Genomic DNA, 26,129 nt, shown 5'->3' on the forward strand with positions numbered 1-26,129 from the left:
TCAGATCGTCCTCACCCACAGGTCAGGCAGAAGGTGACCACACTTTGAGAACCACAATTCGGGTCCCTCTGTCAAGACTGACTTGACCCAGTCACCAAATTGCTGTAGGAGAGTTCCTTATTGGTCTATTTTGATCATATGACATGAGCAGCTGTGGCTAGAGTGAGGATCACATGATCCATATACGGCTGCAGTGGCAGGGCTGGGGATTGGGGGCTCTGCCCTTAGCTGTTGGAGTAATTTCCAAAGATAAGACATTCGCCTCCCAAACCCAAAAGTATTTAGAACTCAGCTCCAAAGGTCTGGCAGGGGAGCACTCTGAGATGTGCTCATTACTTACCCCATTTTGGTATGGCACCCCATTCTGCTGCAACTTGCAGAGCTGAAGCCCTTGCTTGTCACACTCTGCTTTGGCTATCAGCACCCCATATTCCAGCCCTTTCCTCCTTGCTCCTCAGATCCTGAGTTGCGTCGCTCTCAAGCTCTACAGGCTCCCTAAAACAAGCAAAGAAGGCGAAGGTAGACCGGGCTCATACAGGAGCTCCTGTGAGCCCCAAGTCGGTCCCAGGCTTTTCCTCCTGCTGTGTTTCTGTATTGTCTGGATGACCTGGGTATGTGCTGTGTGAGTGGCCTCAGGCCTCCCTTTCTGTCTCCTCCTTCTCATGGAGGCCCAGACTCTGCCCTTCCCTACCCCCATTGTGTCCTGCATCTGGATTGCAGAGGACTGTGCTGGGCCCGGTAGACCATGTGACATTGACCTAGTAGTTATTAATTCAGGAAAGACTTGGAGAATGGAACTTCTGCTATAGAATTTGGGGACTTTAGGGCCTCGAGACTAGGGCAGAGAAGAACTCAGTTTCTATCCTAGACCCCTTGGACACAGGATCTAGCCACAGAGAATGTCAGGCCTGGGCCTGAGGCAGAGGCATATAGGAGGGTGGGATGGGGAAGGGTGACTGTGTTGCTTCCATTCCTCATTTTGCCCAAATACCCAAAAAAGGCAACTTCAAGAAAAGACTTCTGCCCCCATAGTTCACGTGCTACAGTGCGTCATGGCAGAGGAGACACGGGCACCTCAAGCTTGAGAAGGCTGGCCTCCTGCTTTGGCAGTGAGGGAACAAGAGGTGAGCTGTGCTGTAAGCTTTAAGTCCTCCGCCTATGCCCTACATGGGTCACCTAGGCCCCACGTCCAGTGGTCCCTGCAATCTCCCAGAAGAATGCCACCAGCTGGGGACTAAGTCTGATGGAGATGGAAGATTTCACATTCAAACCCTAACAGTGGGGGATGAGGACAGGCCTGGTCATGCTGTCTTGGACAATCTTACGAGCTGATGGAAGAAAACATGTGTGGGCTGTGGACTGGGTATCCCTAATTAGTCAGGGTCTCTCCCCACCCCACCCCATCCCGAAAACAGGTGATACCATCAAATGGGAGAAAGTGACGGTATCTTAGTAAAGCCACTGTTTGCAGAGGTGTGGAAAGAGGTTTAGGGGGCCGGGGTGCAGCACCCTGTGACCTGTAACCGAGGCACTTTGGTTCTGATGGGAGGGGACAGCCATGTTTCAGAAACCCAGAGGTGGGGGAACAGAGCTGGTGCCCTGACCTGGGTGGCAGGAATGGATGAGAGGGAGGGAAAGGAGGTTGCAGACACACCCGCTGCTTTCTCCTTCTCTCACCTTGGCCAGGCACACAGAGGAAGGGAAGTGGGGCCCTGGATGGAGTCCCTGCAGTGCCCAGTCTGGACGTTGGAGAGAAAGTGTAGTAGGGAGGAAGAGAGTAGGTTTGGAGATGCCAGCCAATGGTATCACGACAGCATCAGAGGGCAAGAAGGGTTCTCCGGTGCCGCCTCCTCCTCCAGACACCAGAATATCTCATCACGCTGGTTGATGGCTAGCTGTCGGCTCTGTTCCAGTCAGGCCTGGCTCGTTAATCCTCACAATTGCTGGTAAAGTTGGTATTGTCACCGCTATTACCAATCTGGGGAAACCAAGGCAGGGAGGGGTTAATCTGTTGTTTCTCCACACATCCTGGTATTTGATCCCAGTCTTTCCTTCCTGAGAGTGGGCCCCACACCTTGATAACTGTTCCCAGACTCTGTGACCTCTTGGAAGGGCTGGGGACCGGTGTCGGGGGATGGATACAGCAGGTACCAATGATGGGATGGCGCTGAGCTGCACACAGCAGGAAACTACCTAGCTTAGCACTGAGGAGAACACATGTGACTGCATGAGGAAAGATGGAGAACATCTTCCCTCCCCCAGGGTCTCTACTGGAAGCTGAGAAGATGCATGTGGTCGGGTGAGGGGATCTAGAAGGGTTATGAGAGCCAACTCTCCCTGGGGTATGAAATGGGCCGTGCCAGCGGGCACCTCCTGGGTCTGTCAACATGCTTCCCTCAAGCCTTAGAGCAGTTCAGCCATGATGTGCTCTATTCATCTGTGTCTGCAAATAGGCAAAAAGGATATCCTACCTGGGCTGGAAGCAAAGGTCCCAGGGCAGAAGGAGCCCCAGGAACCTCTCTCCTCTGACTCCTACCTATCCCAACAGAGTTACCTTTGGGATCCCTCTCCCAGAGTCCTAGCTCTGCCCAGGGGAAGTGATTCTACCCCACTGCCCTCCGGGTCATCAGTCCAAACTAATTCATTTCACTTTCTTTCATTTCATTTCGCTCTTTTCTACAGCTTTATAGTACTCCACGGCAGACACACAAACAACTTGTTTAAGCGGCTCCTAGGTGTAGCTATTTGCGTGTTTTTCTTTTTTTCCTTTTGTTGTTTCTCAGAATGCCACAGAGAATTATCTTGTACACAGTTCACTTTATGCTCACACATATGCCTCTGTGGTCTATTTTCGCGTCTCAACTACATGTTGTGAGGAAGCAGGTTTGACTTCTCAATTTACAATCTGTTGCAGATGGATGCTTACCTACAATTCAATAACAGTAAATTACTAGAGAAATGAATTGAAAAGCAACATGCAAAATACAAGCCTAAATGTCTTTGTCTTTTCTCTTTGTTTTATGGTGCTAGGGCCTTGTACGTGAATGCAATAACTCTACCACAGAGCCACACTCCCAGACACAGACATTTGATTATTAGAGTCAATGTCCAGAAAAATTACTCAGACTAGCATCTGGGATTTGAAACACTGACTTCTAAATGTCTGCATCTGTCTTACCATGGAGTAGTTGCTATGTGACACTCGATACTGGATCTCACTTGGAGGACCACAAGCCTAGAGTCCCATGTGAGGTCAGTGGGTCAAAGGATAAATGTGGAAGCTCTTTTGCTGTTTACACAAGTTATCCTCCAGAGAGGTTGTGCCATTTGACACACACCAGTACACTAGGACAGGGTGCTCCATTTCTTCCACTCCACGAGGGAGAGCTGCCTGACTTGGATCTTTGCTGATGGAGAGAAATGCTATGCCAAGCTAAGTGTTCATTTGCATTGCTTTGGGGTCGTGAGAAAGTCGTGAGATAGTTGTGAGATTTTTAAGCCCTGTTTGGATTTATTTCCTTCACTCATTTTTCTACCGGATTTTTTGGTCATTTTCTTCTTGATTTCTAGGAGTTCTTTGCATATTTGGGTCTATTATCTCCTTGTCTGAACATGACAAGGTATTTTTTGTTCAAGTTTGTCAGTTGCCTTGTGTGTGTTCATCTGTGTGCATGAGCACTCATGAACATCTGTGTGCATAGAGGCCTTGTGTGTGTTCATCTGTGTGCATGAGCACTCATGCTCGTCTATGTGTATAGAGGCTACAGATTGACCTTGGTGTCATTTCTAAAAAGCTGTCCACCTTGCCTTTTCAAACAGTTTCTCATTTGGCCTAGAACTTTCCAAGTAGATTATGTTGGCTAGCAAGCAAGCCCCCACCCCAGGGATCTGCCTGTCTCTGCCACCCCAGCATGAGGAATACAAGCCCTCACCTTTTTTTGGGGGGGAGGGTCTTAGGATCCATCTCAGGTCTGCAAGCACTTTACAGACTGAGCTACCCCAACCGCCCCCACTCCACCCTTAGAAGATTACACTGTATAGCCCAGCCTGACCACAAATCTTTAATCCTCCTGCCTCAGCCTGCTGGGATGGCAGATGTGTACCACCATGGCTACCTTTTGTCATCTGCCTTTTGATGTTATTTTTAGTAGCAAGGGGTTTACACTTTCATGCAGATATTTATATTTTCAGTGGCATCAAATTTGTCAAGATTTTCTTTGATGATGTCTGGATTTTGTTGTAGTTTTTCACTCCAAGGTCTGAAGGATTCCGTTCAAATTTTCTTCTAGTATTTTCATGATTTTACCCTTAACATTCAAATCTCGAATTCAGTTTGAAATATTCTTGGCATAAAATGTGAGCTCAGAATTGGACTTGAGGGGAAAGATGGCTCAGCAGTTAAGAGCACTGGCCGCTTTTCCAGAGGACCCAGGTTCAATTCCCAGCACCCACATGGCAGCTCACAAATGTCTGTAACTCCAGTTCCAGGGGATCTGACACCTTCACACCAATGCACATAAAATAAATTTAAGTACATTATTTAAAAAATTGGACTTGAATCTGAGCTTTTCTTTCTACACATGACTGCCCATTGCCCCAGTTCCATTTATTAAATGGATCCCACCTTTATCATTAAAGCTAATTTTAAAGCATTTGGAACCATAATAGAAAAGGCTCTATAATTTGTCAATTTTGTCCAGAATACCATTACAAGGGAAATTAGCTTTCAAGATATGATCTATAACTTTGCGTTATTAGAGCAGAGTAACATAAATACAATATAAATTTATTTTTAAAAAACCCTCTGGGGCCGCTGAGGGCCCCAAGGAAACAGAGAGAAGTGGGCATTGATGGAAGGCGCACTTGATGAGATTGAATGTTTCATTGCAGGTTTCCCCGGCCTGCCTCCAGGAGCTAGGCGGCAGAGGGGCCCACCATGGTTGGCCCAGGACCCCTGGCTGTCTCCATGTTGCTGCCCAGCCTCACCCTGCTGGTGTCCCACCTCTCCAGCTCCCAGGACATCTCCAGTGAGCTCAGCAGTGAGCAGCAGCTGTGTGCCCGGCAGGAGCACCCTATCGTAGCCTTTGAAGGTGAGAGCGCCCCGCATTGTCCTGACGGACGTGGGTCATTCCTTAGGAGGGCCTTCCAGGTTGTCTGAAGCCCTCCCTGTAGGCCCTGAGACCCTTCCTCTCATAGCTGTTTTAAGACTAGGCAACAGTGGGTGGGGGAACTCTGGTTACTCCAGATAAAGTAGATAATTGTACCGGGGCTCCTCACCCACACCCACGCTAGAGCAGTTATTGTCTTTCAGTGGAATCTTTGGGTGGACGATGAAGTTAATGGATGCCCCAGTGGGAGTGACTCGGATTTAGTTGGTGGTCTCAGCTCTGGAGGTTCTCAAAGTGCAGGCTTCTTTTCTTGGCTTCTCTAAGGGCAGGAGGGAGATGACTCACTCACCCAAGAGGAAGAGCCTAGAGGATCTCTGGAAGGCGTCCTTCTTGCTCTACGTTGGCTGCAGGGATGCCTGTCTTTGGAGTCCTGGGAACCCCCATCAGAAGGGGCCCTGGTGACTCATAACTCCTCTGCCTGTCAAGGGAGAGCGTGGGAGTGTCCTATTAAAGGGTTTCCCAATCTTGGATGTGCACATCCCTGGATGTATTCCAGGGGGTCCATAAGTTCTCCAGAATTTCTAAAATTAGGACAGCCATTAGATAGATGATAACCAAAAAAAATAAAACACAAATCTCAGAGAGGCCTAGATCATCTCCCATGACCCGTTAAGCCATCTGAATGTCCCTGGTCACATTCATACTCTGGAAACTGCCTACGTGGCAGCTCATACTCAGATCTGCAGAGGAGTTGACAGGGTCCCCTGGCTCTTAATACTGACCAACACTGGCTTTGTCACTCTCTGTACTAACCCTTATGGGGGAGGGCGGGTAGGAAGACCCAGGCCTGGGGACTGAAGGGACTTGTCAAAGCCAGCCCTCAAGGTCAGTCTGCTGATGTCACTACCATTGACAAGCCATCAGACACTCAGCCTCCCAAGACCTGTCCTGCCATGTGAAGGAAGCAGTATGGAAACCAGAGTGGAAAATCAATCACTGAGTCCGAGGCTGGGGTGGGACTTGAGGATGGGGCTCATGGATGGGAGGAGAGGCTGGGGCCTTCTAGATGTTCAGGCTCCCAGCTGTGTGCTGGCTCCTTTCTCTGAGAGGAAAACTTCCAGCTGTCTTCTCCACGCTGACTTGTTGGAGCTGGGATCCTGGCTTTGAAGGCTTAAGTGGATTATAGTAAATTAGCAATGTCTTCAGTGTACAAAACGTGCGCACACTCTCAGACTTCTGATGGCTTCTGGTGGCTCTGAAGGGAGGGACCAAGTCAGGCTGCAGGCACTGAAGGAGCAGTATTCCCAGGGCTGTCATCATGCCAGGAGATGCCTGTGACAACTCGTACTGCAACATTCCCTGTCTGGGACTTTGCATGGTTGCTGGGGGTCCAGCTGACCCAGAGGGATCTCACCCTTGTCAGGGGGTCTGTATGGGCTACTGGGCTGAAGGGGAGCTAGGAAAAGTCAAATTGGGTTCCGAGTTCCTGGGTTTCCAACGAGCAATTTTAATCATTATGTGGGAACTGAATGCACCTGACTGTCCACCCCACCCTTTTACAGAATGAGTGACTCAGTCACATCATCACTGTCCTGACAGCTTTGGGTTGTCACATCCATTCACAAAATTGTGTGTGTGTGTGTGTGTGTGTGTGTGTGTGTGTGTGTGTGTGCACATTTGTATGTATGTTTTCCTGGGGACTGGGCCAAGGATTCATGCATGGTAGGCACACCATATTTGAATTATTTGAATGACCCTGCTCGGTACCAGGCATGGACCAGTTGCTATGGGGCCTCAGAGGCAAGCATGTGTTTCCTTTGGTGCTCAGTCATTTTCTATTGCTCCTCAAAGGTCTGAGCCCTTAGCAGCTCTGTTTCCTCGTCTCCTCACATCTGTAGTACACTAAGCACACAGTAGGTCCCATGGGTGAGGAGCTGTTCCAGGGAAGTCGTTCTAATCCAGCTCAACACCAACCACTTCCAAGACCCCAGACCTTATGCTCCGCATCTGAGTGAGCCACAGGCCTCCCACCTTGCAGCTTCAAGCTGCCCTCTCTTCCCCAGACACCTAACAGATCTGTGAATAACCCCCAAGCATCCACAAGCATCGGGCAGTTGCAGAAGCAGACTGGCGGCTTTTTGTTTTACACGGTTCAATTTCCTCCTGTGGGTTCCTTTTAAGGAGGCCCACCTGGGTTTCTCTTTGGCCTGTGTATTATTCGTTTGCCACAGCATGCCCTTTCTAGATGGCAGGGAGAAGCCAGCCCGGAGTTAACACTGGCAGTGGTTAATCCACAAAGTAGGTAATTGAATTGACTATAATTAAAATCACAGGCGCGTCATGGAGAATGTCATTTTTCTCTTAAAGTCGCCATCCAAAGCCTCTGCTGCACACGGAGCTCAGAACGTGCTTGGTGTTTTAAAGCCTTCCCTCTGGTCCCCTTTGCCTGTTTAATAAGAGGAGGCTGGCTCTCTTCCCAAGGCCTCCCCAGGATTGCGGCACCGTGCCCAGCCATGGCCCCCTCCGCTTGACTGTGTGAGTTCTTTCAGAGCTGGGGGAGAGGGACACCAAGGGAAAGAGACCCCCACTTCCTCCTCCTCACTGTCCTCGAAGCCCAGACTGTTTCCTCCTTGCCTCTCCCCACGGAGAACAGACCTGAAAGGAGACCCTGCTAGCTGCTGCCTTCACCTGAAATGCCCCTGAGCACTGAGAAGTGCTACCCTAGGGACCACCTGGTCAAAGGAGGCACATGCTGCAGTTACAGTAAAACCCAACGTGAATTGCACAGGGAGGGCGGAGAGGATGTGGAGACCGTCTAATCAAGGAGGTCTTCCAGGAGGAGATGAGCACTCCATTCAGTCTCTACCAGGATGTCCTGTGGCCCTGGCTCAGCTGAAAACCAGCCCACTGGACTTCAGACTCTTCTCCTTGCCCAGATGCCGTGAGACTGTATGACGATTCTTGCCAACACACAGCCACCTGCTGGGGCTTACAGAATTTGCTTCATTTTGTTGTAGGATGTTTCTCCCTCACCCCTTTTTTCTTTCTTTCTTTCTTTTTCTTTTTCTTTTTTTTTTTATCGTGCATATCACAGTTTTCTGAAAAAACATCCAACTCGCAAAACCTCCAGCTCTCCCGGGAGTGATTAAGTGTTTGCCTGTCGTGCAGAAATGAAGGGCCGCTTTCACTCTGTAGTGGAGGGATAATGAGCAATGATTTATATCTCTTGGGTCACACACACACACACACACACACACACACACACCCTTCTAGACGTTGTGTAACAGTTGCTCACAGTGGGGACAAAGCATGGGGCTTCCCCATCAGCATCCTCCCCTCCCCCCAAGCACGGGACCTGCAAGAGAAGTTCCGGTACTATGGATCAACCTGGGAGAAGTGGGTCTCCAGGAGAGGGATCGAGGAGAAGTCAGTAAGCTTCCACCCATCAATTAGACCGTGAGGCCTTTTCTTTGCCCACCCAGTCCTCATGAAAGGCTTTGGCTTTGACTAGAAGAGTGCACCCAAAGACAGAGGTAGATACTGACCACCCAACCTCTGCTCTGCCCACCTCCGTGGTCTTTTTTTTTTTTTTTTTAATAAGATTTTAAAATTTATTTTACATACCACCTACAGTTTCTCCTCCCTCCTCTCCTCCCATTCTCACCCCCCATCCACTCCTCAGAAAGGGTAAGGCCTCCCATGGGAGTCAACATGGCATATCAAGTCGAGGCAGGATCAAGCTCCTCCCCACCGCATCAAGGCTGAGCGAGGCATCCCACCATAGGGAATAGGTTCAAAAAGCCAGCTCATGCACCAGGGACAGATCCTGGTCCCACTACTAGGGACCCCACAAACAGACCAAGCTACACAAATGTCACCCACATGCAGAAGGCCTAGGTCGGTCCTATGCAGGCTCCCTAGCCGTCAGTCCAGAGTCCACCTGCTATCTTATCAGAAAGCCTGATCCTCTTTCTGGGAGTTGAGGGGCGTTCATTCATGAATTCAAACACTGTTTTAAGGGTGGGGCCTGGAGGTATCTGGAGCCAGGGCAAACCGCCAGGCTGAACACACACTGTGGTAGAACAAGGATGTCAGGTAGCAGAAGCCTGTGGGGGTCTCTTCAATCCTACTGGGTGGAGTCAGAGAAGTCTTGGGAGAGGTGGGGATGGGGCTGGCAGACTGTATTATTAAAGGGATCATGGAGTACAAAGGTTTGTGGGCTCTCTGGAACGGATTAGCAAAGTATAAAATGTTCTAGATTAGCGTGGGTGGAGTGAAGAGCTTGAGTGAACGTCAACAGGTCCGTCAATAAGTAAATAACAAATGCCAGGCAGTTAGTTGGGGAAGTCAGTGGGGCCAGAACCCAAAGGTCACGGGAGTTGAGACAGGTTTGAGGTTGCTTCAAAGGGATCTAAACCCTGAGACTGGCGTAGCTACGCTAAAATATCACTCTAGTTGCCTGTGGGAAGTGAACCGGAGGGACAGACATGGAGGGCAGGGCAGTTAGGAGGTTGTTGGCACCAGTCTAGGCAAAAAAGGACAGTGGCTTGCACTGGGGTGAGGTCTGGGGTGAAAGAAGTGAGCGGAGCCTGGAACCTGGAGGAAAAGCAAACCGGGTCTGTATTGAGGTGGCTGCACAGGGTCCCTGGGGGAACCAAGGGTGATTATAGGTTTTCCTTTGTGTGAGGCAGAGTCCTCCCCCAGAGACAGAGATGGTGACAATACTCTAGTCCTTGACAGAGGTCACAAGGCTGGCTGTTCACAGAGGTGGACAGGTGAAACCTAGGTCTCCTGGGGCTTCAGCCCTACTCCTCCCCAGTTGTCACTGACCTTCTCTGGGTTGATGCCAGCGAAGCTGGAAGCTTCCAACAGTAACAGAAGGTCTCTCTCACCAGATCTGAAGCCGTGGGTCTCCAACTTCACCTATCCTGGAGTCCGGGATTTCTCCCAGCTTGCTCTTGATCCCTCCAGGAACCAGCTCATCGTGGGAGCTAGGTAACGGGGTACAGAAGACAGGGGGAGAGAATAGGGGCACTTGGAATGGGGTAGAGGGGACTGTCTTAGTTAGGGGTTCTATTGCTGTGATGAAACATCATGACCAAAAAGCAAGTTGGGGAGGAAAGGGTTTATTAGGCTTATGCTTCAGCATTGCTGTTCATCACTGAAGGAAGTCAGGACAGGAACTCAAACAGGGCAGGATCTTGGAAGCCGGAGCTGATGCAGAGGCCATGGAGGAGTGCTCTTACTGGCTTGCTTCCCATGGTTTACCTTCTTATAGAACCCAGGACCAGCAGCCTAGAGATGGCACCACCCACCATGGGCTGGGCCCTCCCTCAATGATCAATCACTAAATGAGAAAATACCTTCCAGCTATCGGATCTATGGAGGCATTTTCTCAGCTGAGGCTCCTTCCTCTCTGATGACTCCAGCTTATGTCACATTGACAGATGAAACCAGCCGGTACAGGGACACTATTGGGATGAGTGCACTATGGACACATTGGTCTCCTAGGTCCCTGTCCTCCGTGCCAGGCCCTGTCTATGTTAATGACTGTCTATCATCTAGGGAAGTTATGAGTGCTAAGAAGGAAGGGAGTGACCCTCAACCTCACTATCTCAGCTAGATTCATTCATCAAAAGTTGTTAGGGCAGTAAGAGCAAGGACCTCCGCCCTGATGCCAGGACCAACCGGGTTAGAGGTGCCCAGGAGCCCCCTGCTGGCCAACTGGCTGCCTGCACTTTAGGGTGCTGGCATAGGTCATATGCTTCTTTTATAAAGGGCCTCATTTTCTGTAGCCTGCCCACCTCTGTCCCCCACTGTCCAGATCCAGATTCAGAAGCAAAACCACAGCTTCCAGGCTTCTGGGCAGAATGGGAGGAACTAACTACCATGAATCATTCATTGCCAGCAAGGAGCTTAGAGATAAGGCAGGGGGTCCCTAGGCCAGCTTCCCCCATAGTCCCTGGGAACTTAAGGAAAGGTAATACTTGAGTCTTACCCAGTCTCTTGGGTCAGAAACTGTAAGAATAGGCCCCAACTTTGCTTCAACAAGGCCTCCCATCTTGAAATGGTCTGACCCAACACCACACAGCAAGAAAAAAACGCAGGCTTAGGACTAGAACTCAGGCCTAACTCCAGGGCTGTGGGTCTGTACTGAGACAGCTGAAAGCAAGACATTTTGGCTCAGCTTGTGTAGATGGGAAGGACACTCCAGGTGATGCCATGGAACTGGCCATGCCTGCTCTTTCATCCTCCCCCTTTGTTTGCTGTGTGAAAAGGAGGTGAGTCACACACAAAGCTCTTGTCTGCAGTCAGCTGCTGAGCTGGGTCCTTAGTCTGGGCAAACTTGACCTTGAAGTCTCAGTTTCTCTTCTATGGCCAACCTCCCAGGGATACTGGAACTGAAAGCTTTTAAAATTTTTCTGAATAAAGTATCATTTTATAGCAGCATTGTATATATTACAGCGTAACATGCCAGCTACATATAACATTCAGTAAGAACCAAGCCACCCCCTCCCACAAGCAGGCCTCTCTAGGTGCTCCCAGCATCCTCTGAGAGGTGGTGTGTATAGATGCAGACAAACCAGAGTATGAGCTTTCTTTCCCAGTAAAAATAGCATGTGTTTTGCTTTCGATTTTGAGAAGGTTGCCCATTCATTCAAAAGAGATCTCACATCCCTTACTCCCAGGTCTTGCCTGTGGCAACATTGTATATATAATATATGTATGTATTACAAAAATATAATCTGGAAACTGATATTCATGTCATCCTTTCTCCTGACTAAGGTTTTACCAACCACCACTTTCAGTAGAGTATGTCCACTCACATCTGTAACCCTAGCATTGGGGATGCTGAGGCAGGAGGATCACCCTGAGTTTAGGACAAGCCCAAACTACATAGTGAGGCCTTGTCTCCAAGAATGAAAAAGCAAAGCAAACAAACAGGGCTAGTGAGATGGCCAATAAAGGAGCTTGCTGCCAGACCTGACGATCTGAATTCAATCCCCAAGACCTACATGCATGCACGGCACTCACATGCTCCTGCATATACACACCCATACACATTCGCATACACACACCGTTAATTAAAATATAATAAACACTAAAACCAAACAAACCTACAAACATACATAGACACCTTTTATACCCAAAGAGTAGCATCCCAAGACTGTGCTCTGAACCTTAAGAGAGTATTTGGAAAAAAAAACCCAAATGTTTGTTTTGGGACTGCCACACGCACGATTTTATGCGGCAGCTGCGTGATAAATCAGATAACACATGTAGTACACCACACAACAGGTAATCTAGTGTGTATAGTAAACCAGGCATGTAGAAAATAATCCAGGCTTCACTGTCAGCCCTGGGGGCACATGCTGTGTGATGGCTTGCATTTTGTAGATAGAGAAACAGTGGCAGAGAGGTTGCCGCCTGCCTGTGGTCACCACTGTCCCCCAGATCCACTCTGGGTCTCCCGTGAAGAAGGTGGTTATGTTTTCCATCTGCAGGTTTCCTTCATGTATGTAGCTAGAGACACAGCTTCTCCTGGGCCTTTGAGCCTAGCTCTGCCTTTAGAAAGGGAGGCATTCTATCCTGGACTGGTTCCTTCTGCCCCTAGAGCCAGTGTCCTGGACCCTGGGCTCTTTCTGATGCTCCACCCTTGTTTTTTTCTGAGCGCCCTCCTCCCCCCTCCCAACTCTGCCTGATTTTCCCCCTTCTCTTCTCAACACCCCTGGACCTCTGGAATCCAGGCTGGGGAAATGTTTTTATCCATCGATAGCCTGCCTTATTCCCTATGGGATCGAGAACTGGGCGGGATGCAGCGGTTTCCTGCTCACATCTCCCAGCTCTCTAAGAGCTGACTGAGATGTTATGATGAATGATTTTTGATGGGATAAAAATGAATCTAGTGATGTGATGCTTCCCCTAATTTGTTAAAGCTGTGAGCAGATGCCGACATTACCTGAGCACACAGCTGGGGGAGAGTCACAAGCTAGAGTCCATCTGTCCCTGGGCCAGGAGTACGGAGGCCAGGAAGCTCTGCCAAGGACCTGGAGAGGGGGCTGGGGAGGGACAGCAGAGGCTTGGAGCCAAGGTCATGGGCAAGGCCACCCCGCCCTAGGCCAGTGGAGAAGCAGCACGAATCTTCTTCTGGGCCAGCAGCCAAATCATGAGAGGAATCTCCCAGCCTGAAGTGTCCCGTTCCCACCCCTGCCTTCCTTCAGCAGGGCCCCTCCTTCTCTTTCTGGCTCAGTCTCTCCTCGTTTCTTCTCAGCCCAGCTGAGGTGGCCAGAAGTTCCTAGATTAATTATTCCTAAAAAGTTCAGGAACCTGAAGAGGGATGGCCAAAGGCAGATCGAAAAAGAAAAGAAGATTCTTTGGGGAAAAAAAAAAAAAAAAAAAAAAACCAAGCTACATCTGCTTTTCATTAATAAAACCTTTTAATGTGTCTCCATGGGACCATGAAGAAGTCAGGCATGAACTAGTTCTCCATTTTACAGACACAGACACCGAGGCCCACCAGGCCCCATTAAACAGTGGAGCTGGGAATTCTACCTCTTTCTGCTACAGGGTCTATTCTCAAAGCCTGAACTCATTGTGATGGCACACTCTGACCCTCCCCACCACCCTCGTGTCTCCCAAATTCTAAGTCTTGGTCATCTGGCATCCAGAGCTCAAACACAACATGATCAGTGGTGGTGCTGAATTAGATGATGTTAGCATCATCACCATCATCATCATCATCATCACATTTAAGGCTTGCAAGCCACCAGCTGTCACATGAGTGTAGTGTAGAGGCTGGCTGGGCTGGGGAGACAGTAGTCCAGGGAGAGGCTGTGGAAAAGGCAAATCTAGAGTCACTGGGTATAGATGAGGCTTCACACAGGACCCCAGGGGAGGAAAGGATTTATTTGACTTACACTCTCAGGTTACAGTCCATCATCAACAGAAGTCAGGGCGAAGAACTCCAGCAAGAATGTGATGCAGAAACCATGGATGAACTCTGCTTGCTAGCTGGCTCATGAATGGGCTTTATGCTTACGTAGTGTTCTTCTACAGCCCAGGCCCACAAGCCTGGGTAGTGGGGCCACCTCTGACATTAGTAAATAATCAAAACCTACCAGATGTGCTCACCGGCCAATCGGATCTGGGCAATTCCTAAAGTAAGACATCTTCTCAGGTGACTCTGGGAGCCTATCTGCCTCTCTGCAAGAGGTCTTGAGGATTCAGTTGAACAGAAACAGGCTCCATGGTTAGGAAAGGGGAGGTCACAAACTAAACAAAGCCATTTAGTTTGCAGATCTTAACTGACCTTATCTTGATTCTAGAATATGGTGGACATGGCCGAAGAGGTTGGCTTTAGAGACAGAGAAGGGAAGCAGGAGGTGGGGGTGGGAACAGAACAAAGTAGACTAGTCACTTCAAAATTACCTTATAAAGTGGACACAGGGATAGAAAATAGAAGACTAATCATTGTTAGCTCCGGGTGATGTCACATAACTCAGGGCAGAGAGCACTTTGCTAACGTGGCAACAGAAACTAGCCTGGCTGGGAACGTGGTCGTTCTTTTTTTCCTAATTTCTCAGAAGGTCAGTTTTGCTTTCTTGATGACCATTTAACATGAGCATAAGTGACTCCATTTTGATTTTTCAGTTTGGTCCATCGGAGCCCCTTATGAATACTTAGTCCAAAACAATGGCATTCTGTTAGTTTTATTTAACAGTGGATTCGGGCAGTTCCTTCCTGTGCTTGCTGGGTCAGCCAGGAGCAGATACACCACGAAGTCTACAGGTTTATCTGCCCGTTACTCCCAACTCTTCAATTTACCGTCTCTGTGACTTGGACCATTATGCACCCTGCCTCCTGTAAAATGGAGTTTCTTGTAGCTACTACCAGGCTGGGTGAAGTTTCAATGAACTATCCAAGGTGAAGCTCTTCCTTGGGTTTGACTCACTCTAAGTCCTGCAGAGGACATCTTCCTGGCACCCCATGAGACCTGGGCTGGGAGATTGCCTGCCAGGGTCCTACCTACAGAGCCAATGACTTGTGATTTTTATTCTGTTTATTTTATTTTCACAGGAACTACCTCTTCAGACTCAGCCTTGCCAATGTTTCCCTTCTTCAGGTACATTCACTTTTCTTCCCTTTCTGGGCTTTTTCTGTATTTGGAAGCTGGGAGCTGAGCAGTGTGAGTAGCGGATTACCTAATCATCCTCTAGGATCAACTGCAGGAACCCCCTATTTTTTTCCTGGTCACCAACTAAAACCCTGCTTATCAAAGCCACCTTTGGGAAGACATGTGGAAATGGGGTGCAGAGCACTCTCCCGTGGAGGCACAACAGGTCTCATGCATTGTGCTGAGGAGCTTGACAAGGGAAGGAAAAGGGGGCACCAGGCTGAGGTTCCCTTACCCTGTTGGGTGGGACTGAGGGCTTTGCCAAGATGCAGAACTTTTGGGCTAAAAATGGGACTCTACAGGGCAAACGAGGCCAGTGACTCACACTGAGTACAAAGCCCAACCCAGAGTTTGGGCCTCAGGGGAAATGGTGTCTCTGGCTCCTTTCTTAGCTTGGCCTGAGAGATCCTGGTCTATCTCGGCATTTTCATTGAACTGTGATTGATTTATTATCTGCTGCCAAGCAAGGCTCCCCAAGCATAATTCCCTAAGTGCTCTGAGAGGCTTTTTAATGGGACTCCTTGATCCAGAACAGTTATCCCAGATTGAGAAACAGATGCCAAACCATCTCTGCTGAGGCTGAACATTATAGAGAAAGGACAGTCATTCTTCTTCAAGGAGGGGAAAGCTTCCATTGGCCTGTCCAGGAGCTGTCTTAACAGCCTAGCATTCATTGGGGACTTACTGAATACCAGCACTGAGCTGGGAGCTTGGGGGTATCAGACAAGCAGAATCTCTGACTCCAGGGAAAGATGATGATGGATGCAAACAGTCTAGTTAGAACTCAGGCATTAGTCAAGTGTTGGGCTGTTTGGTGTATGGCTTTGCAGCAGCAAGCATTTAAAGAAGGGGAAACCTCCTTGATAAACTAGTTTGACCTTCTGGTCTCCTTCCATCCAACCTGGTCCACACTCTCAGTGACGATTGTACCTCTTGACTGGATACCAGAGGAAATATCTAAGGGTATAAGGGATGTGCCCTTTGGAAAGGAGGGGTCAGAGGAACCTGGGGGGAAGAGGAGGGTGAAAGGAGATGCCATGTATCCATTAATGCATACTTTCCCTAATCCAACCTGCCATCCCTCTGATAAACATCTAATGAATATCCATAAAGGCCAAGTCTAGGCCTATGTATACTATGGACACCGTTTGGGGAGGTTGTAGAACCTTTAGGATATGGAGGAGCCTAGCTAGTAGATATAGGTCACTTGGGGATGGACAGCAATAACCTAGTCCTGATTCTGGCCCCGTCTCTATTTCCTGATCCATCAAGATGTGAAGAGCCTCAGACATAGCTCCATGTACTCGGCCATGCCTTTCTCACTGTAAGGGACTGTATTCCCTCTGGTAATGGACCAGGAGCCACATAAACTCCTTCTTCCCTTAAGTTACTTCTGCCAGGGGTACGATCACAGGGATGAGAAGAGTTACTACAGCATGATGCTCGGCATTTATGTTCTAAAGGTGAGGCCCATTTCTTTGCCTCAAGGAGCGCACACAAAACGGTATAGGATTCCTTTTCCTGTAAGGGGACCATGTGTCTTGTCCCTGCAGGCCAGGCTTACAGCATGCCAAGTTCCCAAAATCAGCAATCCATGCTCACAGTGGACAGCCCAGAGACTAGCTTCTAATCGGCATCCGTAGGCAACAAAGCCAAACATGACTTTGGTCAGGACCTGGGAGAGGCAGCCCAGAGGTTCCAAACAAAGGTGAAGCAGGTGATCCAGGGGGCCTGCCCTGAGCACCTGGCAGTTGCTTTCTATTGGTTTCCCATGGTCGTCTGGCCCTGGAGAGTGGGAAAAGGCCTAAGAGTGAGATGTAAAGAAATAATGGCAGAGCTGTGAGAAGCTGCAAGGGACAGTGGCCCCGAGGCAGGAGGAACCCTCCAGGCCCAGCAGGGTCTGCAAAGCTATTGAGAGGGGTCACCTTTGAGCTGGAGCTCAAAGGCTGTGTTTGCCTGGAAGCTAAGGGGAGAACAGAGGAAAGAGATAACACATAGCACTGTGGGGGGGGGGGTAGGTGTGACACGGTGGGTTGTAGGATCAGAGAGTAGGAGGTGGGAGGTGGAGCCCTGGGAGAGCGGGGTCTTCACGGCTGATCTGTGGAGGGGTCCACATATTATTTGGAAGGCAATAGAGATCCATTAATGAGTTTAAGCAGAGACATGACAGAAATAGACCTGTCATTTAGGTCACCGGACCCAGAGCAGGTACTGGAGTCATGGAAGCAGCCAGGAAACAATTGTGATTGTCCAGCTGAGTGATAGAAAGGCTTGAAGTGGGCAATGGAGGAGGGATGGAGGACAGGAAGGAAATCTTAATGTGATAGGGTCATACAGGGCCGTAGCCTCACATAACCCAAGGATCATCAGGCATGCTGACTTCTATATAACAGAGTTAGTCATGCTTGGACCACAGGGGTGACATCTAGGTTTCTGGCTTACACAGCTGGCTACCATAAATTAGGATGGGAATGAGGCTGACTGTAGACCATTGGCTCCCTTGCCTGTGCCCTACACCGCCTAGGGGAGCTTTGACAGGCACTGATACCTCAGAGGTTCTCATTTGATCATTCGGGGGATCAGCCTGGACACTGGGGTTTTCAGAAGCTCACAAGTAATTGCAATGGGTAGCTAAATTTAGGGACCATTGCTGTGGGATGTCGAGAAAGCCTTATCTGGGGTGCTGCCCTGCTGGCTGGGCCTCCCCTGGCCTCCTCTCTAGCTGGTCCACAGGACATAAGTCATGTACCTTTCTGGATGTTCAGACTGGGGCCTGGGGTTTGGTTCATCCACTTCGGTCTTGATGTGGTTTTAGCATAGACGGACACCAATGGCACCCCTTCATGCATGGAGTCGGGGTTCAGCTTCAGTGGGGTTATCTAAAGCACCCTGCAAACCAACTCCAAGGGCACCAAGAACTCACCTTCACTAGCATGGGTCCTAGGGGTTTAACCTTAAAATTCAGGCTGGGTTCTTCTGACAGAACCAAGGAGGGAGATTAATACACTGATGCCACTGTTAACTATTCTAGAAGGTGGCGGTTGAGCAAGTAAGAGGTTGTGGCAGGCCTCCATCCTTGAAGTGGGTGGCAGACCTGGGGCTCTGGTCAGTTGTCTGGCCTGAGTAGAAAATCTTGGCTTTGGGCTCTAAGTACCCACTTTGTCATGTGACCTGGCACACCCTCTTTGGAGAACCGCACTCCCTGCCCTGGGTGTTGACCATGACAAGTTGCTCAGCAGCACCCAAAGGCTGGAAATGGGCTGTACAATTGCACTGACAGGGGAGGGGAGTGTGATTTACGTCAATTTAAACCTCAAGTGTTTTATTGATGCTTTAAATAATTGACATCTGTTTAAAAAGGAATCTAAGTGCAAACAGTTTATACAAACCAATTCCATTAAAGGGACCTCTAAGAACCTAAGCACTATTAAACAGTTGATGTAAGCTATTGTTCCTTAAGGAGAATTGAAATCCTCAGCTCCTTCCCAATCCTCAAGTACTACAGAGTGGGGAGTGTGTGCGTGTATGAGTGTGCAAGTGTGTGCGTGTGTGGTGTGTATAGGGTAAAGTGAGGGCCGGGGATGAGACAGGGGAGGAAATCAAGTTAGTTCATCTGCTGTCATTATTACCAGCATAACTCAACCAATGGTCATAAGAATCTTCAAAAAGGAGGTGTGTGATCTGCCATGCTGGGAGCTAGGGGGACCAGCATGATGCTAGCTTGAATTTGTCAAGTAGATACTCATGAATGACCTTCGTCATGGCAGTTCCAGGGCCTAATTGCTACCAGATGTTATGTTATGATCTTAGGGTACCAGAGGCCTGTAAGAACAGAAATGATTATGTTGGCATACATACACATCAAAACATGTAATGGGACTTTTGGGGGGGGGGATTGGGAAGACATTGGGAATGATCCCAGTTCTCTTCTAGCCTACCTCTCATCCTCCACATTTGGGCCCAGCAGCCTGGGGCTGTTGGTAGTTTAGACTCTGCTCAGTGGTGAACTCAATGATCAGATAGTGCTGATGCTAAGTGGTCATCTCTGATGTGTCTAGGGGAGCTGCCATGTCCACACAGCGACCATTCTGTTTGTATCCTGGTGGCTTACCTGCTCTTCCTTATAGATGAATTTCTAAACAGTCCTATTAAATAAGAAACACAGAGCCAAATACAGGGGTAATAGCCAAAGAGATCAGAGTGAATAGCCATGACTAGCCCGAGCTTACCACCAGCAGTAGCTTCCACAGAGAGAGCTTCTTCTCATCTAACCTGTGTTTTTATTGCCTTCCTGTTCTGCCTTCTCATTGGCTCTAAACCCAGCCACATGACTTCCTCATCACTGCCTGTCTATACAGACCTCCAGGTCTCTATGGTCGGTACTGGGATTAAAGGCATGTGTCACCACGCTTAGCTGTGTCCTTGACCACACTTAGACTCTGCCTGCCATGTGATTGGATTAAGGGTGTGGGCTACCACTGCCTGACTTCTGTTTATGGCTCACCGACCTCTGATCTCCAGGCAAACTTTATTTATTAACATACAAATAAAATATCACCACACTTCCTCATAGCACAGAAACCACAGGTAAGCTGTACTCTTACCTGAGATCATCACCTGGAATTTCTGAGACAGTCCAAGTAGAAAGCATTCTTCTTGCTGCTGACAACACAATCTCCGCCCATCTCCACTCCCTCACAGGAACCACCAAAGGCATGTGGGGAGTTGTGATAGGTACACATGCACACAACAGAGAGAATGAGAGGGAACACATCTGTGGAGAAGAAAGTCTATCTCTGGGGGATGGAAGTGGATGGAAGAATCATCCTGACTTAACAGAACTGAGTAGCTTACAGAGGGGCAGTGGCAGGAAAGCAAGCCGGTCTCCAGAAAATCTCAGACTTGAGGTGCTGGGTATTATAGAAGAAAGAGAACTAAAATAGGCCACTTTCTAAACAGAAAGACTGGAACCAGGTCTCCTCATCAATCACCTTCACCCAATAACAGAGGCTGAGACCTCTTCTGCAGAGTCCCAATGGAGAGTTCATGTTTAGCGTCTATAGGAAGGGTGGAGGGCACTCATGGGATATGGGTCTAGAATGAAGAACTCAAGTTTAAATCTTTCTCTCTTCTCTGCTCCCAGGCCAGGGAACGAAGGAATCTTTGCTGGAGAAACTCAGTGAGTTCAGAGACCAGACTTCTGGAGTATGACAGAGATGGGGTTCCTGTGGGGAAGCTTAAGAGAGAGACAATCCCCCCCCCATAAGCACCTAAGAAGTCTACCTACAGAGTTCCCAGTGTGATGTTTGGTACTTAAAAGCAATTGTTCATGGTGTAAAATAGCACACACATGAGAAAATAATAACACAATAAACCAGAGCACTCCGTATTAGCTCAGGGTGACACTTGTTACATCTAGGGTCCCCACCTCCCTGTCAGGAGTCATTTGAAGCCAATCTCAGACATATCACGCCAATCGTGATTTCAGTACACAGAGCTTGAGATGGAGTGCAGTGGGAAAGCCCTGGCCTAGCATGGGGAAGGTTCTAGATTCCATCCCCAGCATTATAAAACACTTAAGTTGATGCCGGGCGGTGGTGGCGCAAGCCTTTAATCCCAGCACCTGGGAGGCAGAGCCAGACGGATCTTTGTGAGTTCGAGGCCAGCCTGGTCTACAGAACAAGATCCAGGAAAGGCGCAAAGCTACACAGAGAAACCCTGTCTCTAAAATAAAAACAAACAAACAAAAAAAAAAAACTTAAGTTGAAATAATTAAAACAGGGAAGACGTAAGTGTGGAAGGAAGGGAGGGAGAAAGGAGAGAAAGAGAAGTCTGGATGGGATGGTTTATACTCATAATCTTAGCAGACTGAGGCAAGTTCAAGGTTAACCTGGGCTATGATATCATATCTCAACAACAAATAAAAAAAAGAGAGAGAGAGAAGACTTCACTATACATTTCTTAAAGATAAGGGTTACTTTTAAGTGACTTAGAAATATTTTCATATCACTAAATTCTAAAGTTTTCCTAATCATATCATAAAATGTCAATATAGAGCTGGGGACATAGCTCAGTGGTAGAGCTATTGCCTAGCATGTGTGAAGCTATCCCCAGGACAGTAAAAGGAAAAAAAGTCAAAATACTTTTGGATCCAAATACATTACAGCTTGTAAAATGTCTCTTAAGTTCCTCAAAGAATGTTTCTTCATTTTCTTTCTTTGTGTAATTTTTTATTGAAGAAACCTGCTCATGTGTCTAATAGTTTCCTGATTCTTTTGACTACAATCTGGGTGGCATAATTTATGCTCTGTCCCTGCATCAGATGTTCATTGATTGTTACAGCCTTCATCAATTTGGACTCTGGCAAGATTACTGCATAGGTGCTGGATATTTTCCTCAGGAGGTACATAGAATCTCTGTCTGTGGTATTGATGACCATTTCCTAGCTCCATCTACTCTTTGGTGTTACAGTATATTGACTAGATTGCTTCTAAAAAGCAAATTTCTTTGTTATTTCACTACCTAACAATACATTTGTGTACCAAAGGCAAGCTAAGGGTTTGCTAAATGTTTCCCACAGGTTCACATTCGAATGTTTTGTCCTTGGGTAGTGGCACTGTTTCAGCAAGTTGTGGGACATCTAAGAGGTGGATCCTTGTCGGAAGTATGAGTCACCGGGGGCAGGCCTTGCTGTTTGCAGGCCTGCTGTCTGGTTCTTGGTCCTTCCAGACATGAGCAAGCTTCCGCTGCTGCAGCCTCAAGACATAAAGCACTGTGCCTTACCTGCCGTGATCGACCATATTCATTGACAGTTGAAGACAAGTAAAACTTTCCGCCACAAAGTTGCTTTAGTTGGGCAAGAAAAGCGACTGAATAGCATACGCTAATATAGAAAAGAAAGGCACCCCCTTGCCACTCCCTGACTTCTTCTGAGGAGGGTTCTAGCTGGATGGGAACCAAAAGTACAGGACTGGTTAACCAGAGAAAACCATACATGTTTTCATGATTCACACATAACGGGAGATCTCAACACAATGATGAAATCCAAAGAAATGACCAAAGCAAGAAGCTTTTATATTTTTGAACAATGAACAATGGGTTTATAGGGTCTAAATTCTTAGGAATGGCTCTAAGATACATTGGGGGGGGGGCGGTGTAAAAGTTAGTTGGAGAAACGTTACTCCAGTGAGTTATTTTAATTACTGTTCTAGCTTCCACCAGTCTCTGGTAATGAAAGCTATTGTCCTATTCTGGTACAGAGAGGATTCCTCTGCCACAAGACATTTCATGGTTTGCCACCTGTGGGAAAAGTAAAGTAAAATGGTCCTTTCTAAAGTTTTAATTCCTCTGGTGATTTCAACTTGAAACAATCAATACACCACCTTGACACACTGTTGCAGGACATGTCCCATACCCTTTCAGTATTCTGCTGTTGTGTGCTGGTTTTCAGTGAAGAGCTGGCTGGCTAGTACCTTTCAATAGTGGGCTATCTATCTATCTATCTATCTATCCATCCATCCATCTATCTATCCTCTTTTGAGACAGGGTCTTGTGTATTCCAGGCTAGCCTCGAACTCACTTATGTAGCCACGGATGATAATGAAGTGCTGATCCTCCTGCCTCCATCACCCAAGTGCACCTCCATGCCAGTGTGATGCAGTGCTAGGTAGGGATCTAAACCAGGGCTTTGTGGATGCTAAGCAAGCCCTCTCCCCAGTCAGCTGCATCCCAGTCTCTTTCATTTGTTATTATTTTAGAGTCCAGAGTTTACACTTGTTGACATGTTTCCATCCATGGCTGCTGTTATCTTTCTTAGCTACCCCATCTGTCACAGTGAGAGGCCTCTTCAAGCTGTCTTCCAGTTCCTCTCTGTCTAATTCTATCTAGTTAGTTCGGCGTCCTAGCATTCTGGAACGACAAGATGTTCTTAGCTTACCTTGTACATTTACTTCCCTGGATGGAACCAGCCATTTCTTTAAGAAGCCTTGGTTCTTTTCAGTGGAAAATACCCAGTGGCTTTTAAAAAGTGCACACAAATAGCCAAAAACCATCAACTTGAGGAAAGCCTTAAAATAAAAGGGAAGACCAAAATAAACTTGAAACGACACAAGCTGCAAGCAGCAGCGAATGGACAAGAAACAGAAAGCGTTTTAAATCCAATTACAAACTAACTAGTATCTCCTTACATATGAAAAATGTTTTTATAAAACAATAAGTTGAAAGTATGACAGCTAGCATTGCAATTAGGAAAATAAGAATCGAAGGACTCAAAGATGAAAGTTGGAGACAAGTCTACCAAAATCAGAACAGTAGGCTCAAGGGGTGAAAAGTAGGGAATGCCAGAGAGCTAGAGACTGTACCAAGGCATGTGGGCCAACCATGGGTTGGATTAATACGCTTTCCAAAACAAAGACAGGGGAGGCTGAGGAAGGAAGGGCAAAATAATTTAAGAAAATTTGCTAAGACCAAGGCGCCAAGTCTTCAAGTCAAAAGTGACCCAAACTTACATCAAATTAAAAGCCCTATTTTTAAGGGGAGCACAGGGAGCATAAAGCTTCCAGAGTGTTAGCATTCACACTTGCCAATAAGCAGGCAATACCTTGGTGGGCCCAGCGTCCTGACATCATCTTATGTAAAGTCCTCTTTAAGAGAAAATCCCGCCCCCTCCCTTTCTCTTTTGCCACGAGATAGGGTAGCATGCACCTCTACTTCATCTCTTCCCTTTTCTCTATCCCTTCTTTCCACTTTCCCTCTCTTCCCTTCTCTGTTTCCGCCAATAAAACTTTCCACATGACTGCTATCACATGGCGCATGGCGTTGAGTGCGTGCCCCTTGACCCCAACCCACCAAGGCTGCCTCTGCACCGGTTTTAAAATACAACACAGAGTCTAAAGAAAACAAAATGGGATTCTCCTGAGACATGAGAAGGAAGAATTACACCAGATTCTTCAGGTGATCCTGGAATAGAGAAGACAATGGCTAGATGTTTATAAAACTGGGTGGAGGCTATAGTCACTTAGAATTCTGTATGAAAACCATCAGTATGAAGAAAGAATCAATGAGACACAAGTGAACTCTAAAAACTGAGCCACATTCCTTATTAGGAAGATACTAGAGTTGTATGCCACCAAAGTAAGCAAGCCAATCAAGAACCAAAGCAATGTGGCTTCAGGAGGCAGAAGAGAGGCAAGCCCCTGGTTTCAGCCAGCAGGAGGCCTCCCAAGCAATGGGTTCACCAGGAGGTTGGGATATGAAGATGAGGAGGGGAACTAATAGATTATCAGAATCACTTGTGCACACAGAAATGATATGGAAAGGCATTTCTTTTGGAACATTTGGGAAAAGTCAAGGGAGAAAGGTTGTTTGAGAAAGGATACCGCCTCTGACTATGAGTATTTGATTGACTTTTGGATAACCGTCTTCACAGTTTAATGAGTCTGAAGTCAGGTGTGTCTCCCAGTGGACAGCATCTTGCAGTCATGCTAGCCACTGTTACGCTTCGGTCCTGATGTAGTTGTTGTAGCCTGAACAGGTGTCATTATTCATGCCGTCTGATTGGTCATCAGCAGTCCCTTTTGTATGACAGTCATTGGAAGAGCCTACAAGAAAGACAAATCTGGACTAGTCAGAGACCTGTGGACACCTCTGGTGAGATCAAGAGAGGATTGCATCCAGACTTGCAGACAAGTCAGTGGCTCAGAAGGAAGTCCTGCAGACCAGAATGAAGCGCTCTGAGAATCCCTGCCTTGCTGACACCGGGGTAGTTGGACGAATGATGTTCTAGATAAAAGGAAAGCAACAATATGGAATGTGACAGTTCCAAATAGAAAGGAATTCAGAAGAGGTGTGCACTGAATGTAAGAGGGGTAAAGACACTTAGATTTACTGATGTCTCCTTCTCTTTTAATGTGTAAGATCAATATGTGATAGAAATACGTCTCAATAAGAGCACGTCCAATAAGTTTACATTAAAATGTTAGATGATGAAAATGTTGACTGGCAGCATATTTTCTTTCAACGTGATTTGAGTCACCGATCAGTGGCTTACACTCAGGGGACTCTGAGGCACTAGCTGGTTGAAGGGAAGAGTTTTTATGTATTTACAATAATGTGAATACCAACGTTGGATCTTAATTAAAGTATGAATTGTTGAGGAAGGATAGATACAAGGGGTGTGCTCTGGGCTGGGGTAAAAATGGAGACAGACAAGCAGGAGAGCTTTTTCCTGTCTAAAGCTGAGTGTGAGATGGATTTACATATTTAGGACTTGTGTGTGTGTGTGTGTGTGTGTGTGTGTGTGTGTGTGTGTGTGTGTGTGTGCAGGTGCTCAGAGAGGCCAAAAGAGGGTATCAGATGCTCTGGAGCTGCATTTACAGGTGAATGTGAGCCACTCAGTGTGGGTGCTGGGCACCGAACCCCATCTGCTGCAAGAGCAGCAAATGTTAACTGCTGAGCAGTCTCTCCAGCCTTGGGGTGTAGGTTTTTAACAGCTGCAGCTGGGAAGTGGTTGCTGTAGGGCAAAGCCACTGCGGCATGGAAGGAGCGGGTCACTAGGGGAGTTGTTAATAATTTTTTATGTTTTTAAAAATTGCACATCGTTACGTTGATAAAAATAATTTTCAAATAAAAATGACTCTGGAAAGCCCTTTCTGTGCTGTTACCGTTATAAACACGCATGTTCTTGTTGGGCCATATGGTCTAACTTTTGCTTCATAGAATCTGCTGATGTGACAGGAGGCAGAAGGCTCCTGGGTGCCTGGATTGGTGGTCTGCTTTGCGGCTTGTTCCTTACCAGCTTTGTGACCTTGATCAGATCGTTCAGCCCCACTGGCTTTAGTTTTCTCCCT

The 26,129-nt window shown here is 47.6% G+C and overlaps 1 protein-coding gene across 1 annotated transcript in view; it reads left to right on the plus strand.

Annotated features, from left to right (window-relative positions):
• The window catches only part of Sema5b (semaphorin 5B), a 121,602-nt gene that overhangs the window by 74,647 nt on the left and 20,826 nt on the right, over nucleotides 1-26,129 (plus strand). Inside the window, exons 2-4 of the mRNA XM_036203720.1 lie at nucleotides 4,891-5,090; nucleotides 10,004-10,103; nucleotides 15,186-15,231. Of these exons, the coding sequence (XP_036059613.1) occupies nucleotides 4,937-5,090; nucleotides 10,004-10,103; nucleotides 15,186-15,231 (300 nt within the window). The 5' untranslated portion in view covers nucleotides 4,891-4,936. The remainder of the gene's footprint in view (nucleotides 1-4,890; nucleotides 5,091-10,003; nucleotides 10,104-15,185; nucleotides 15,232-26,129) is intronic.

The sequence above is a fragment of the Onychomys torridus genome, chromosome 12 (genome assembly GCF_903995425.1).
Source record: "Onychomys torridus chromosome 12, mOncTor1.1, whole genome shotgun sequence".
Taxonomy (NCBI): Eukaryota; Metazoa; Chordata; class Mammalia; order Rodentia; family Cricetidae; genus Onychomys; species Onychomys torridus.